At 38.0% G+C, this 15,494-nt stretch overlaps 1 protein-coding gene across 2 annotated transcripts in view; it reads left to right on the top strand.

Annotated features, from left to right (window-relative positions):
• Corin (corin, serine peptidase) overlaps window positions 1-15,494 on the top strand; it is a 256,203-nt gene that overhangs the window by 235,573 nt on the left and 5,136 nt on the right. For both annotated transcript variants that reach the window (XM_048784434.1, XM_048784433.1), the window contains exons 20-21: window positions 11,069-11,340; window positions 13,532-13,665. In XM_048784434.1, coding sequence (XP_048640391.1) covers window positions 11,069-11,340; window positions 13,532-13,665 — 406 coding nt within the window. The remainder of the gene's footprint in view (window positions 1-11,068; window positions 11,341-13,531; window positions 13,666-15,494) is intronic.

Genomic DNA, 15,494 nt, shown 5'->3' with positions numbered 1-15,494 from the left:
GAGGGGGAAAGAGAATGTCTGATTTTAAGGAATTGGCTCATGTAATTGTGGGGACTAGGTGAATCCATAATGTGATTGAGAACAGGCTAGAGACGTAGGCAAGAGTTGTAACAGATGAGGCTGCTGGTGAATTCTTTCTTGCTTAGGGGTGATCAGTGTTTGTTCTCTTAAAGTCTCCAGATGATCAATGATATGGCCCACCCATATCATAGAAAGTAATCTGCTATACTCAAAGCCTACTATTTTAAACACTGATCTCACTCAAAAACACCTTCACAGAAACATCCAGAATAATATTTGACCAAATATTGGGGCACTGTGGTCCAGCCAAGTTGATTCATAAAGTTAGCTACCACTGTATCTCTTTAGGGAACACAAGACTAGAACCAAAGGGAAGCCTCCCTCAACCTGACAAACATCACTGAAAAAGGTCCTCATCCGTTTCAGCTATGTGTTGCTGTGTAATTTAGAAACAACAACAACAACAAAAAATTGCAAAACCCCAAACAAAATACAAAATAATAACAACAACAACAATCACCCAAACATTTATTTTGCTCACAGAAGATTCTCGGGGTCAGATATTCAGGCAGAAAATAGTGGGTGCAATTTGTCACTTTTCATCAACGTCTGGGGCCTCAGTTGGAAGGTTCTAAGGCCGGGGCTGAACTTCTGAAGTCTGGCAGTGGAAACTGTCTTGACTAGGACCTCAGGTCCTCTCCATATGGGCTCATATCATGGTGACTGGCATCCTCCAGAGCCAGCTTCCCAAAAAGTGAGCCAGGAAGAGCTGTGTCACCTTTTAAAACTCAGCTTCCAAAGACACATAACATTAGTATTGCTATGTGTTTTGTTAGAATTATCCCAAGCCCCACCAAATTCAAAGGGAGTGAGGAGTGTCAAAGAACTCAAAAACAGGTTTTAAAAACTACTAAATCACCCAAACCACCCATTTCATTCTATTTATTTATTTTGTTATATCTTTATTTTATTTGTATGTGGTGCTGAGGATCGAACCCAGCGCCTCGCACATGCTAGGCGAGCGCTCTACCACTGAGCCACAACCCCACCCTGTTCTATTTATTTTAAATAACTTCACTTTGTTTCAAAATAAGGTTAAATAATAGCAAAGATGGAAGAGAAAAATAATCCACAGTTCTGTTACCTAATTGATCATTTTTACTTGGTGTGGTTTATTCTAGGGAAAAAAAAAAGGCAATTTTACAACTTTTTTTTCCTTTGTCTGTTGGCATAATATTATTTTTGCTAAGCTTTGTCACTTATTGCATAACCATGAGATAATTCATTATCTTCTCTGGGCCACCATCACCTCTTCAGTGAAATGGAGAACTTTACAATCCCCACCTCACACGGTTGATGTGGGCATGAAGTGAGATGTCTTTGTAAGGTCTTAAGAATCAGGCCTGACATCAACCAGTGATGAAGGTGAACTTTTCTTTTTTAAAAAAAAAATTGCTAAAAACATTCTGCATTTCCCCTTAGCATTGTGGCATGACTATTTTTGTATTTTGCTAGCACTATTTATCTCTTCCCACACTGTCTTTCCTTGACTTCCTCATCATCCCAGAGATACCCCAATATAGTTTCATGAATGTTCCTCCACAACTATAAACTCATGCATTGTGCACAGGGTGTCACTGCTTATTTTTACAATTTGAAATTATACGCTATATTTTAGTTGCTTTTCTCATTTGGCAATATATCATGGGCACACCTCCAGGTAGATTGACATAGTTCCACTCATTTTTTTTTTTGAAGCTAACTGGATATTCTGTACTATTGATTTACCATAACTTTGTCTATTATTCATCAGTTGATGGATATTTGGATTAGTTTCAGTTTGCCATTGTTTGAAAAAAATATTGCAATAACCTTTCTAATTTGAAGCTGCTCACCTATTGGTACTTCTGTTTCTAGAGGACAGAGACCCAGAACATACATTTAGCTCTTTCATGGGGATTACAGAAATAGATACTTGCTTCGTTTCTTGAGGTACTAACCTTGTGAGCAACAATATTTAAACAAATAATCAGATAAGTGATTAGAAATGAAAATGTATATATACAGTTATTTGATTTTTTTGGGGGGGAATAATATATAAATATCAAACCAGTATGTTCTCTTGAAAACTTTTAATATATAAGACTCAGAATGACTGGAAGAGTCTGCACAGTGTGTCAAGAAATAAACTGCAGTGTTATTGCTTTGGAAGGGGCCAGCCAGATGTTTGCAGATGTCTTTTCCAGTTCTGATTTGTATCTCCATAGAAAGCATGGAGTTATACTAGTAAAAGCCCATTCATCAAAAGGTAATTATCTGAATGAATCTAACAGTTCTTTAAGGGAACAGTACTAGTTAATTAACTAGTGCTAGTTAATCCAAGTTCGTATGCCACTTTCAAGTGTGGTATCCAAATTTTCTCTTTCACTGGAAGTTCTGTGAAGTTAAGAAGGAACCTTGCAATAGAGAAGAAATATGTGTTTATAATTAAGGAAATGGATAGAATATCAAAGGCATTGATGACATTTCATGGAACACTAAACATAATGGAACTTTCAAGAGGGGTCTGCCTATCCATGTGAAGTTAGAAATAGCCCAACTTCAAAAAACCCTCTGCTCGAATGTGTACTAATAAACCCAATTCTATTTTGTAATCTCTCCAGGGCACTGTAAGCACTTCATAACTTTTAATTATAAGCCTTATTCTCTGCTGAGGCCATCAATTGTGGCAGTTAATGAGATTTACTTCATATCCAGATCTCATGCTTTGGCAAGGCTCAGCATGACCCATCTGTAGGTCTTTTTTTCAGCCTGTCTCTTTTAATTATATTGGTGAGGGAAAAAAAAAGACAATTTGGTTTGCTCTTTCATGGAGAGGTATTTAAAAATACCAAATGAAAATTAAAAGCATGAGATACTAAGTTGACCAGATCATGTCCCATATGTTTCAATACCAATTCAACTTTAAAAGTTCTAAGGAACAAAGACTTTGACTTTCAGGGGGTAATTTAATAAACATTTTGTCTGTCTTCTTTTATCTCTGAAAGACTGAAGGATGAACTTCTTGGGTGGGCCCACAACTAGTAATGATCAGAAACATCAAATTCCTTTACAGGAAGCTTTTATGAAAAACTGTGATCATCCATGTCTTGATTTCTACCATACCAGCTCTTCAATTCAATAAGATTCAGGGTTGCTTGTCTGCATTTCTTCCCATCTCAGTTCATCAGTCTCCTTCTCACCTCCTTTCTTTTTCTAGTCAACCAGGTTCCATTCACTGGATCATCACTTTAATCCTTTACCAGCACCTTCGATGTTTTTTCCCCCTGCATCTTTCTCCCAGTCACAGGAGGCAGACAGCCAACATGAAAAGCACATTTTTTGACCTGACATTCATGCTCTACAGACTTAGAAGAACATTACCAAAAACATACAGATTAGAGACATGCCTAACTTTCAACATTAGTTGGACCCTTAAAATTGCTTGATAATTTGACCACAGCTCCCTCTCTTATTCTCAAGAAGAAGAAAAAAAAATCCTTATCCTTGTTTACTCACCTTCCTGATTTAACAGTCTTTTAATATAATCAGAAAAGGAAATGAGAGCTTTGGTCAGTTTCTATTCTACTAAGCCATATTGTGCATGGGTGTGTTCATGATTACTTTTTAAATTTCTAGATGTTTATGAACTGTACTAATCATTCACAACTTGTCTTTGCATTTTATCTACTTGGAGGAATTGATCTACTTCCATTAGTAATAATGTCCACTAAAACAGAAATTCTCCATTATGGATCCATATTCTCCTTGAGTGTTGTTTTTTAACATCACTGGAAAGTAACAACATGTGTTTTAAAAAATCCCTAGGAGACTTCAACCTGGCCCTGTGATCCCCTTTACTATGTCATTATGGTGGTATTCTCTGTCATCCTCCCTTATCCAGTTCAAAATTTCTGGGTCTAGGATATAGCCTGTAGTTGGCTTCTAGAATTGTTTTGATAAGAGAAAAAAATTTAGACAAATTAAATTTTGAAGAGTTTAATTGTGAGCAAAGCATGATTTTTGAATTGGAGATCCCTTGGTTCAGGCTTACTTTCTTCCAATATTGCCATCCCTGTTCTTGTACCATGCACCTGCACAGCTAACCACTGATGGAGAACACTGTATACCTGATTGCTAGCTGAGCTCATGTCAAGAACACAATCATGAATCTCCAATGAGCATCTAACACAATGGATACTTCCAATATACTTCTTCGGGGAAGTCATTTTTATACCCTGAAAGACAACTATAGACTACCCTCTTTCTCCAAATCTCCCTCACCATCTACTGATCTCATTGCATCTTTCATGGATAACTTAGAAAACAACATATCTTTCACTTGCCCCACCCCAGTTCCAAAATAACTACTGTATCCTTGGCTCTTTTCCATGCTTTGTGTTGAGTTATAGGAGAGACATGTCCTTGCTCCTTTTTAGGAACAGCCATATTTCCTATCATCTTTTCAAAGACTATAGTCCCCAAATCATCATTTATATTTCATATCAATTTCTGCCCCTTTGATAGATCATCCCCTTCAGCAACTATGTCTTAACATCACCACTTTAACTATCCTGCTTTGCTTCTGTTTTTAAATCTTGCTCTACTTTAGCCTCTATTCATGGTAGAACTTCTAAAAGAGTTTCTTACAGTGACTGTCTCAACTTTTCTACATCTCATTTTCTCCTAACACACTCTGGCTGGGATCTCATCAAAGACAATGTAGAAATGGCACTTACCAAGGTCTCTATTGATCTTCATCGTGATGAATCCAATGGTGAATTTTCAGGTTTCAACCCACTAGAACCCTCCCCAGGATGATCACTGCATCCTTCTTGAATGCTTCCTTCACTTTTCTTCTAAAATGACAAAACATCTTTTTGCTTTGCTCCTATTTCAGTGCTCTACCATTTTTTTTCTCTTTTCTAAGCTTCTCCTTTTTTAGGTCACTGAATCCTACAGGGCCCAGGTCATAGCTTCATTTACCCATCTGCATTTGCTCATCTAATTACATGGTTTCAGATACATATTTGAGCAAATATGAGTATCAAGTATGGACTGAGTATTATATTTGACTATCGCATATTTGTTAATGACTTTCACATTTATATCTCCAGCCCAGCCTAGATTTCTCCCTGATGACTACCACTACCACCAACTTCAAACATGTATTTCACTGCTTAGATGACATGTCTCTTTCAGTGTATGTTAAACATCCTACTTTGCATGGCCAAAATAAAACTATTGATTTCTCTTTTCTCTCACTAGTCAAATAATTATATGCTTCACCAACTTCCCCATCTCAATAAATATTTTGTTACCTAAGTAACCATCCCCTTATTGTTTCTTAGTATTCATATCTTTAGTTCTTTCAGTAGTTGGGACCATAGTGTTCTGAAACTAGAAATGTTAGCTAATCCACAGATGATCAGGGATCTTTCACCAATTCCTCCCATAAATTCAATATTTCAAGATATTAAATATATGTGATGTAGAAGATGAATCTTCTGGATATTGTCTGAAGATCATTCCCCTTGGTAGGAGAAACTGGAAGGAAAGGAGCTTTAAATAATTCTGCTTTGTTTTAATTATTTCCTAAAATTATATTATCTGCCACAGAGAGATATTTTCCTCTTTTCTTTCTGCACATTATTTCACCAAGAAGCCATTTTTAATTTTTCACTTTAAACAAACTTCTTCCTACTTTATGGCTAAAATTTTATGATACTTGTTACAATTTCGTGCCACTCTCTGTGATTCATTTTCTAATTTCATAGCTGTGGGATCCTTATGTAGTCACATTTACTGTGTAGATTATTTCTTTACTTATTGCAGTCATTTGTGTTGGCAGCATAGAAATTTGGCATGTGATGCTCTCATTTGTTTTGAGCTGTACTTACTTCAAGAGTCTCCTGACACATTGCCATATCTGTAATTTTTTTCTGAACATTCCAAAATTTGGTTCTGAAAGGTCCAGGATATGTATTTGCCTAAGTCCTTCTGTTGCTTTTTCTGGACCCTGGAATACCAGAATTGTCCACTTTGTTTATCACTGATGGTTAATACCTTAATACCCATTACACCTAGAGGTGAGTTCAGCAAAGGGAACAAATCCTCTCACCATCTGCCTTCATATCACTCACCAAAGAGTCTTCCCATCCTGCATGAACTTCCACTTGGGACCAGCGCCTCATTCCTGTGTCAACAGCTGTGGATCCTACTCTTTGTTTTACAGAAGTTTAGTAGAAAAGCTATGATCTAGAGGTTCAATAACCAGCATTCTGGTCCATTACCAACTCTTACTTTCTCTGTAGCTTAGTCACTCATCTCTTGAGTCACTGCTTTCTCTTCTCTACAATGGAATAAAGATTTCTCTTTCTGTTCTCTACAATGGAATATACATTTCACAATTGATTTGAGGATCACTTGAAATAATGTTTGTAGAAATACTTGAAAAACTATAGAAATACACACACACACACACACACACACACACATACAAAGACTCCAGGCTATTGAGCTATTTTGCTTGTTGTATACATTTAAAAATTTTTATCCAACATTTAAAACTGGATACTTTGCATAAAATCTAAAACTTCAGCTTTCCTTCAAGACCGGTCACACTGCACATTAGGCTATGACAGAAATTAGCTGGAGCTGAGAGTCAGATGACTGTCAGGATGGACAAGGTCTGACACAATCTCTGTTTACTGACCCACACTCATGCCTGTCATGAATTTATTTTGCAGCCACCTTATTCTAAAGTCTATTCATCTTGTCTGTTACAGATAATTCTTTTTAAAAATTCTAAGGGCAGAGCACAATATTAAAAGTAAGAGATCACTGATTTGTAGAACAGCAGTGATGTTATAATATATTTCTTTTCTTAGTGCAGACTCTCTCAAATAACCATTCTTTCTTCAGACTCTCCAAATCACCATTCAGTTATGCTTCTTCTGAAGTAGGTCTTGTGAAATAGGGTGATTTCTATCATGTGTTAATTATGAATATTAATTTTCCCTCATTAAAAAGGAAAAATGTTAAATATACAAACAAGCTAAACTGGAAAGGGTCAAGGAAGGAAAATATTGTGCTCCTGAAATAAAGATAGAAAATCTCTAAATTTGGCTCTCTGGAACTAAGGATGTAATCTCTACCACTTGGTAGAGCATTTGCCTAGTATTCATAAGGCCTGAGGTTTGATCCCCTGTATTACACATATAAACAAAAAGAATAGACTTAAAAAGGAAATTTGGCTAGCTGAATTAAGTGAAAATACAACATTTCATGTCTCAACTAGAGTTTTATGTGGCAAATTGCAAACCAAAGTGACAGGTTATTGCATCCAGACATTCTACCTACAATGTGTTGTATAATTTCTTGGAATGCAATAGTGCATCTGAGATGTGTAAATAGCTAGGTTTTATTTTTGGAATTGATAATTCTCTATGACATATATGCATATAAAACAATAGCATAAACATTAAGCAAATGAGATCTTAAATGTGAATTTTAGGGAATGAACTATATCTAGAGCGAGAGTGAAAGGAAAAAGATTCCTCTAAACATCTTTCTTAGCCACTTTCATGTGGTTGTGAATCTGGTAATTAAGTCTGGAATTTTGTTGTTATTTTATTTTGTTGCAAATAGAATGTGTGACTGTTGGAAATGTTGCTTATGATTAAGCAGATGAATGAGTTTTTGTCACAACCAAAACTTAACAGCTCTGGTTCAAGAGCAAGAAATTAGTAAATAGGCAGAAGTTTGAAATGATTTATTGCTTAATTTTAAATATCTTAAGTAATAGAGTTTCAAGTGAATATTAAATTTCTTGAATGGCCATGAACTTACTCCTTTAGACTAAAAAAATTAAAGGAACAGGGGAAGAAGGAAGGAAGAAGGAAAGAAAAGAAAGAAAATGGAAGAAAGGAAGGAAGGAGAAAAAACATGTTGAGCGATGGAGCTAGGTGGTAAAAATTAATTCGGTAACATTGTTTTGTAATGCCCACAAGATAGCAGTTCCTGCAATTTATTGTAATTGCTTATTTAATCATCCATTTGCACTCAGTTCTGTTATTTTTATATTTCTACAGGGGAATAGTTACAGATCTGTATTTTTTCAATTAAAAGCATCAACTTTTCTTTTGATAGCTCTGAAGTATTTTTCTCTAAAATGGAAAAAGTCCAGAATGCATCACTTTGTGGAGGAGCTCTTTAGTAGAGTATGGTTTAAATATCTAACAATACTAAGTTCAGTTTGAGTCTTAAGTGTTGGCTCCTATTTTCTGGGCCTCTTGAAGTCTCAGCTTTTGGGTAGCTGTCATGCTGAAGGTGACTAAATAGATACCATAGAAAGGATAGCCCTTAAAAAACACAGATTCCAGGATCCCAGCCCAAGGGCTTCTGTTTCAGTTGCTATAGGCTGATGCCCAAAGTATTACTATTTCAAAATCTTTCCAGCTGATTCCATGTTAAATGTGGATTGAAGAGTTAACCTACTTTGGTTGATTTGGTCACAAGCTCCCAAATTGGGGCAGTGTTCTCATGCTGACTCACAGTACCATAGTGTAAGGGAGTGTCCACATTAAAGCTTCACCCCATTCACAGCATTATGGTCCAACAAACATCCGTGCCTTTGACCTTGGCTCACTTTGGAGAGGGAAGATGGTGAAGGGAGGAGGACATACATGAAGTGATGAAAAATAAACCTTGCTCACATAGTTGGAGTCTGCCATTAACACATGTTTTAAAACAACTTACATGGAACCATCATTTGATACTTTTTGAGAACCCACTGCATGACTAGCACTAGACCCTGTGAATATCGCAGTGAACAAGACCAACAAAGTTCCTGCTGTCACAGAGATAACACCTGAGAGGCAAGATAAAATAGAAAAACAAATGTATCAGTGTCATTGACATTAATGGACACTATGAGAAGAAACTGGAAGCAGGGTCAAGTGTAGAGAGAGTGATGAGGATAGAGGAAGAGTTAGGGTGACTAGGGAAAATAGTGTTGAGGAAGTGACGCAGGTTGAAGAGAAAGAGTATAGGTGGAAGTCATTTGAGAGCTGGGGGAACAGCAAGGGGACCTCTGATAGGCACATGTCCTTAGCATGTCCCAAAATAGAAAGTCCTTGGGGTTGAAATGCAGCATACTGTGTAGAGTCTCAGAGGCCAGGGATGGAAGTCTAGAATTTATCTCAAGTGTGATATAGAGTCCTTAGAGAAATATGAGCAGGAGATGAACTTGATCTAATTTTATTTTTAAAAGGTCACTCTGACTGCTCTGAGGAAAATGAGTCATAGGAGCTAAGATTAGATGAAGAGTCTTCATTTGGGAGTTGACTGCAGTGGTCCAAGGAGATGAGAGTACCTTAGGTGGAGAAGTATCTTACAGTGGAGAGGGAGAAACAGCAAGATGCTGGACATATTTGAAAATAGGAATGGAGAAGATTGGCTGATGCATTTAATGTTGGGTGTAAGAGAAAGAGATGATTCAACTGGGCCACTAGAGATTGTAAATATCAAAATGCTGTAAAATTAATTCTGAATGCTTAAACATTCTAAGATATGTGGTAAGCCTCAATAAATGGTGGCTATTATCAAACACCATTCTCACCAAATGCCCACACTGATGATATGAACAGGGTTCAAAGGACCTGGCTGCAACATTAAACTAAGAAAATGGTGAGAAATCACATAACACAAAAGTAGTTTTCATGTCAAGAGGACAGCTCTGCGACCTTAAGGGTCAGCTTCCACGCAGGACAGCACTGGAAAGAGAATGTGCTCCTGGAATCTCTTTATATTATAGGGGGGACACACAAAGGAGCTTCGATGGAATGTTCTTCACCAAATAAGGCAGGGGATAGGGTTTCAAAAGGGAGATTTGTCCAATCCCATTGGATAACGCCCAAGTCCAGGGCTAGAGCAAACTTCTTTGCCGAGTGAAGGTGGAGGCTACTTGTTTTGCACAGTGCATGGCATTCGATGCCAGACCAAACACCTGCCTTACTCAAGGCTGAGAGAGGATGCTCAGCCCATGGGCAGGGCAGCCTCCCACACTCCACGTGAGTGTGTTGAATAGGAAACTGGGCTTTCCAGGCTGCAGGTTAGGATAGGGGATGGAACTGGTGCTACATATTTAGGAGTCACCAGGGTTTGAGGTAGTATTTAAAACCACTGGATTAGATGAAACCATCAAGGGAGTATGGAGCAAGAAGAGAAGGTTGAGGGTGGAGTGTCAGAGCACTTCAACACTGACACTGAGAGCTGGGAAGAACTCAGAAGAGAAGATTGAGCCAGTGGGAGTCTATGAGATTGGAGGAGATTCTGGAGCATGGCAAGACCTATGAGCTGAGTGAAGAAAGCATTTAAAGGCGAGAATTGAATAAAAGATTGCTGACATGACATCAAAAAACAACAGTCTGATACTGAGCGCTGGAGGGTGTGAGGGACCTTTTAAAACCCCTGCCTTGAAATGAGCAGAAGGCTGCCCTGAGACCCTGGCACTTCTCCCAGGACTTGGTGTTTCTTGGTGGGATCTCTTGGCTTTTCTCTCCTTCTTTTCCACTTGCTCTTGTCTTTTCTTGGATTTCAGTGATCTTTCTCATTCATTAAAAATAAATTAAAAAAAGAAAAGTAACTACTCTGCCTTCCTTTAAGCCTGGACAAGTTGTATTTTCAAGAATAACTGCATTCAAAAATGGCCTTTGGGCTAGAGTTGTAGCTCAGAGGTAGAGCGTTTGCCTACCACGTGTGAGGCCCTGGGTTCAATCCTCAGCACCACATAAAAATAAATAAAAAAATAAAGGTCCATCAAAAAGCTTGGGCTTTGCTTTCAGACCATTAAATGAATACTTCTATGAATACATTCAGAGACAGGCAAGGAAACAGCCATTTTTTACATAAATACTTAAAAAAAAAAACAGCTATGCAATTAGAATGGTGTTAGAATGGTGAATTAGAGTTGAAGATGTCACTTGCTCTTGAATTTCCATCCTAGGCGAGAGAGCGCTGCTGTGTGGAAGGTGGTGTTTGGCATCAACAACCTGGACCACCCATCCGCGTTCACGCAGACACGCTTCGTGAAGACCATCGTCCTGCATCCCCGCTACAGTCGAGCAGTGGTGGACTATGACATCAGCATTGTGGAGCTGAGTGAAGACATCCACGAGACGAGCTATGTCCGACCTGTCTGCTTACCCAGCCCGGAGCAGTCTCTGGAACCAGATACGTACTGCTATATCACAGGCTGGGGCCACATGGGCAACAAAAGTAAGCCAGGCTCATCAGTAGCATTTGCCTTTCAACTTGTAACCAAACACACTGTTTTTTCCTAGCCTTTCAACACATTTCCCTATCTTTGTTTATGGAAATACAGCCACAAATGGCATGTCACACGGTCCCTTCCATGCCTGTTGTTGACATGAATAATAAACCATGGCACTTAAACCTCCTAGTTCAGATGCAGCCTCAAAATCCTGCAAACCGCAGACTTTCTCTCCAAGAAGCCACTACCAGGGTTTTGGAGTTGCCATGCCAAATGGGACCTATCAATCATCCTGCTTTGGACTGACTCTAATAATGATTTGGTCCATCTGTGGGTAAAGCTCCTCTGAAGCTCTGTGGAGCAGTTAGGCAATTCCATTTCTTCAGTCAAGCTGTACAGTCACATTTCCAACTTGGTGTCATGATTTGGTCTTATCTACATCTGTAGCACAACCTGTAAGTCCTTCTAGAAAGAAACTTGATTTGCTACTTACAAATTTAAATTGATTGAAATAGTTTGTCTCTGTAGACAATTTAAATATACAGAACAAATAGAAACTAAAAATGTACTACTTATTCTCAACCCCCTATAGAAATCACTCATTCTGGTTGAGCTGTTTGAAGTTTGGAATACAAATTGAGTCAATGAGACTTTCTATTTGACTTTAAGTGCTGGCTGTTCTAACTACTTCATGGTTCTTGGGAATGAATGAACATTTGCATCTTGTTAGTAACCTTAGGAAATGTCAATTTAAAGACACTTTTTTTTTCTTGAAATTTAATCAAATTCATTTTGAGCTAAGTTGAGTTTATTTCTATATGAAGTGATGGAAATCTATATCAAATGATGGAAAGGAAAAGCAATAGACAAAAGTCAATGATTTTTTTTCAGAAAAAGCTCACATATAAGAATTTTAAAGGCAACGTTAGACATATAATATCATCATTCTTTCCCATCTTGGTTTTTTAAAGTTCTGATTAGTCCTGAAACATAGTACAAGGGTAGAATATGCTTTATATTGCCTTTGGTTTTATTCTTCCAACAATATCCATATCAAACTTATATCAATAGTGTAGCATTGCTCACAAATAGGCAATATAGCATGAGGAGCAAGAGTGAACTCATTTAGATAGTACTTATTGACTCTTACTGCACTGCTTTCTAGTTTATTACAAGATGAAAAAAAATAATAACACTATCTAACGCACAGGATATTTGTAAAAATTAAAAAGGGATAAGGTCCAGAAGTGAGGGTATGCTCTGGGACTACCATTAGTACCCAATAGTGTTACCTATTGTTCTTATTCTTATTGTTCTTTTGACAACTCAGGACACATCCTCTATTTTCCTGATAATATTTTTTCCAAGAATGATTATTTCTTCCAAGAATGCACCCTGTACATACATGCTACTTTCCCATCACTGTTTAAACTCAAATGTGTCTGATTTTGTAGAATGGTCAAATGGCAAAAGATTCATGCTGTTTTGCGTCAAGGAATCCACTATTATTCTGCGAGAACTTTCAAGCATGATGAAATTCATATATTCTCTCTGTTAACACCAAGGGATGCTTTGTCCTTTGGACATCTCTCTGTCATATCCCCTGGGATTAAATGTTCTCACATCCAAATAATGGCCAGTGAAGCACATGGTGAGATGTTTTCTTTTCACCAAGAATAGGGCAATCCTTCCTCTGTTTGATTTAACAGGCTTTTGCCACTGCTGCAGAGCAGGGCTGATTGCTTCACAGAAGCTGAGCTGGCAGCCTCCTACCTTTGCCAGCTTTTGCCCCTTTTCATTGGAGTAGCTGCTGTTTGTCACAGTATAGAACAAGAAGGGAAAAGTACAAGCCAGTTATTTAACTAGTCGGTGCCTCAATTTCCTCATTTTCAAAACGAAAAGATTTCATCAGACGCCTGCCATGAATATTTACTTTTGCTATACTTGGGATTGAACCTGGGGACACTCTACCACTGAGATACACCCCCAACCCTCTTTGATTGCTATGGATATTCTAATTAGAAAATTCTGATTTTGAATAAGGTTTGTCTTTGAAATGACATTTCAAGTAAATAATATGGTCCTTTTGATATGACATTGTTCATATGATATTTCATATTTAGCTAGCTCACTTTTGAGTCATTTTACCAAATCTTAAATATCTTTATTTCTTCTTCTTCTTTTTTTTAAATCCAGTGCCTTTTAAGCTGCAAGAAGGAGAGGTCCGTATTATTTCTCTGGAACAGTGCCAGTCCTACTTTGACATGAAGACCATCACCAACCGGATGATATGTGCTGGCTATGAGTCTGGCACGGTGGACTCATGCATGGTAAATTGCTTTCTGGCTGCCCAGGAGATTCAGTTCAACAATAACTTCAGTGAACCTGCATAAACTCATTATTATTCATTTATGATCCTTTGGGAACATTTTTAAAATAATTTTTGCCAGGTGTTAATTATTCGTAGTGTGTCTCCTCCTCCATCCAGTACCCAAGTCATGCCCCTAACTACCTCTAGCCCCTTTGTTCAGGTTGCCTTCAATTCTGTCAACTACTAAATAGGGAATAACACCTTTGGTCAGCAGCAGGGGGGAAACAATAATTTCAGTCCATCTCATCAGATGTGTTTAGTGGTCAAACAATAGAAGAGGGGCAAATAGTAACCAGAGCTTCAACCTGACTATCTCAGGGAGCAGGAGGGCACCAGAGGACATTGCCAGCCATTAGGATGATGGCCTTTGGGTAAACATCAACACCTTACCTTCTAGAGTGTGTAACAGGACTGCCTTTGTCTTAGGAGTAGTGACAGTGGCATTTTCTGGGTTCTAGTGGCTCCCATTTGATTACCAGCTTGTTCTCAAATGACACTGACATGATCTTTAGACACCCATATTCCTGGCCACAGCAGGTTGTGGAGCACACCAGCCTAGCAGTGCAGGGAATCATTTTCATTTTTTATTTAAACATTCATTGACTGGACTTGCTCCAAGAGAAGGAGGAAAATTGCAAGTGCTCGAAGCTTGTAACAGAGTGGAGAACATAGTCTACTACACTGCTACAAAACGCTTGTTATTTCTCTGCTTTTTGGTAGATCACATTACCTCCCACATTTTAATATGGAAGAAGAGATATAACAACACTATTATCACTAGCCCAATATAATTGAATGACATTTTTAATGGGTCCAAGTTAGGATGGAAAAAATCAGATGATTGGAAATAGCCCAGTGGTGATTTCCTTAGATAATAGTCATGGGACACAGGGAGAGATGGTGCTCTTTGGAGTTTCACTGAGGCCACCCTTTTTTCTGCCACATGACTATGAGCCATCCAATTGAGGTGGGCCATAGTAGAAAAATTCTTTTATTCTGTACAAGAGGTCCAGGTGTAATTTCCTAAGACAAAAAATAAAAATGAAAATCGTTAAAAAACTTTTTATTTTTATGACGCTGGGCTCAAACCATGGGCCTCATGCATGGTAGGCAAATGTTCTACCACTGAGCTGCTTTTCTAGTGCAAAAAATAAAAGTATTTTAAGAGGTAGCATGATATGGGTCTTGGGGCATAGGCTTTGCACCTGAAAGATCTGTGTTGAATTCCACCTCTGTCAGTTAAGAACAATGTAATCTGGGGACATCTAACCTCTGTATATAGTTTTCTCATGAATAAAGTGAAGTGTTTTGAGGATAAATTGAGTTGTTAGTGAAAGACTTTCAATTAATAGTAATTATGTTCATCTATCACTTTAGTGCTTACTGTGTTCTAGGATCTCTTCAAAATACTAATAACTCATTTAATTCCCATAATCATCCCATGTGGCATATCATTATTTTTTCTAAACACATCAAGGAAACAAGAGAGCAGAAAGATTAAGTAACTTGCCCCAGATCACCCAGCATGATACTGTGAGGCTATGAAACCCAGACAGTCTAGCTTCAGCACACAAGTGCTCGGCGGCCACTGTACTACCATAGTAGCAATGATTAACGTGACTACACTTCTCGTTTCCCCAGTGTGGTTTGGAGGATTACCACAAAGTAGCACTTCTTAGCACATGTTCAAGGTCATTTCCTGGTAAAGAGATGTGATTCTTTGAAAGGGAATTAAAGGCCCAAACACACTTCCAGTCACAGGTACATTGATAGGACGACTAATACAAA

The sequence above is a fragment of the Marmota marmota genome, unplaced genomic scaffold, assembly GCF_001458135.2.
Source record: "Marmota marmota marmota unplaced genomic scaffold, marMar, whole genome shotgun sequence".
Lineage (NCBI taxonomy): Eukaryota > Metazoa > Chordata > Mammalia > Rodentia > Sciuridae > Marmota > Marmota marmota.
This window is presented reverse-complemented; position numbering and strand designations above follow the sequence as displayed.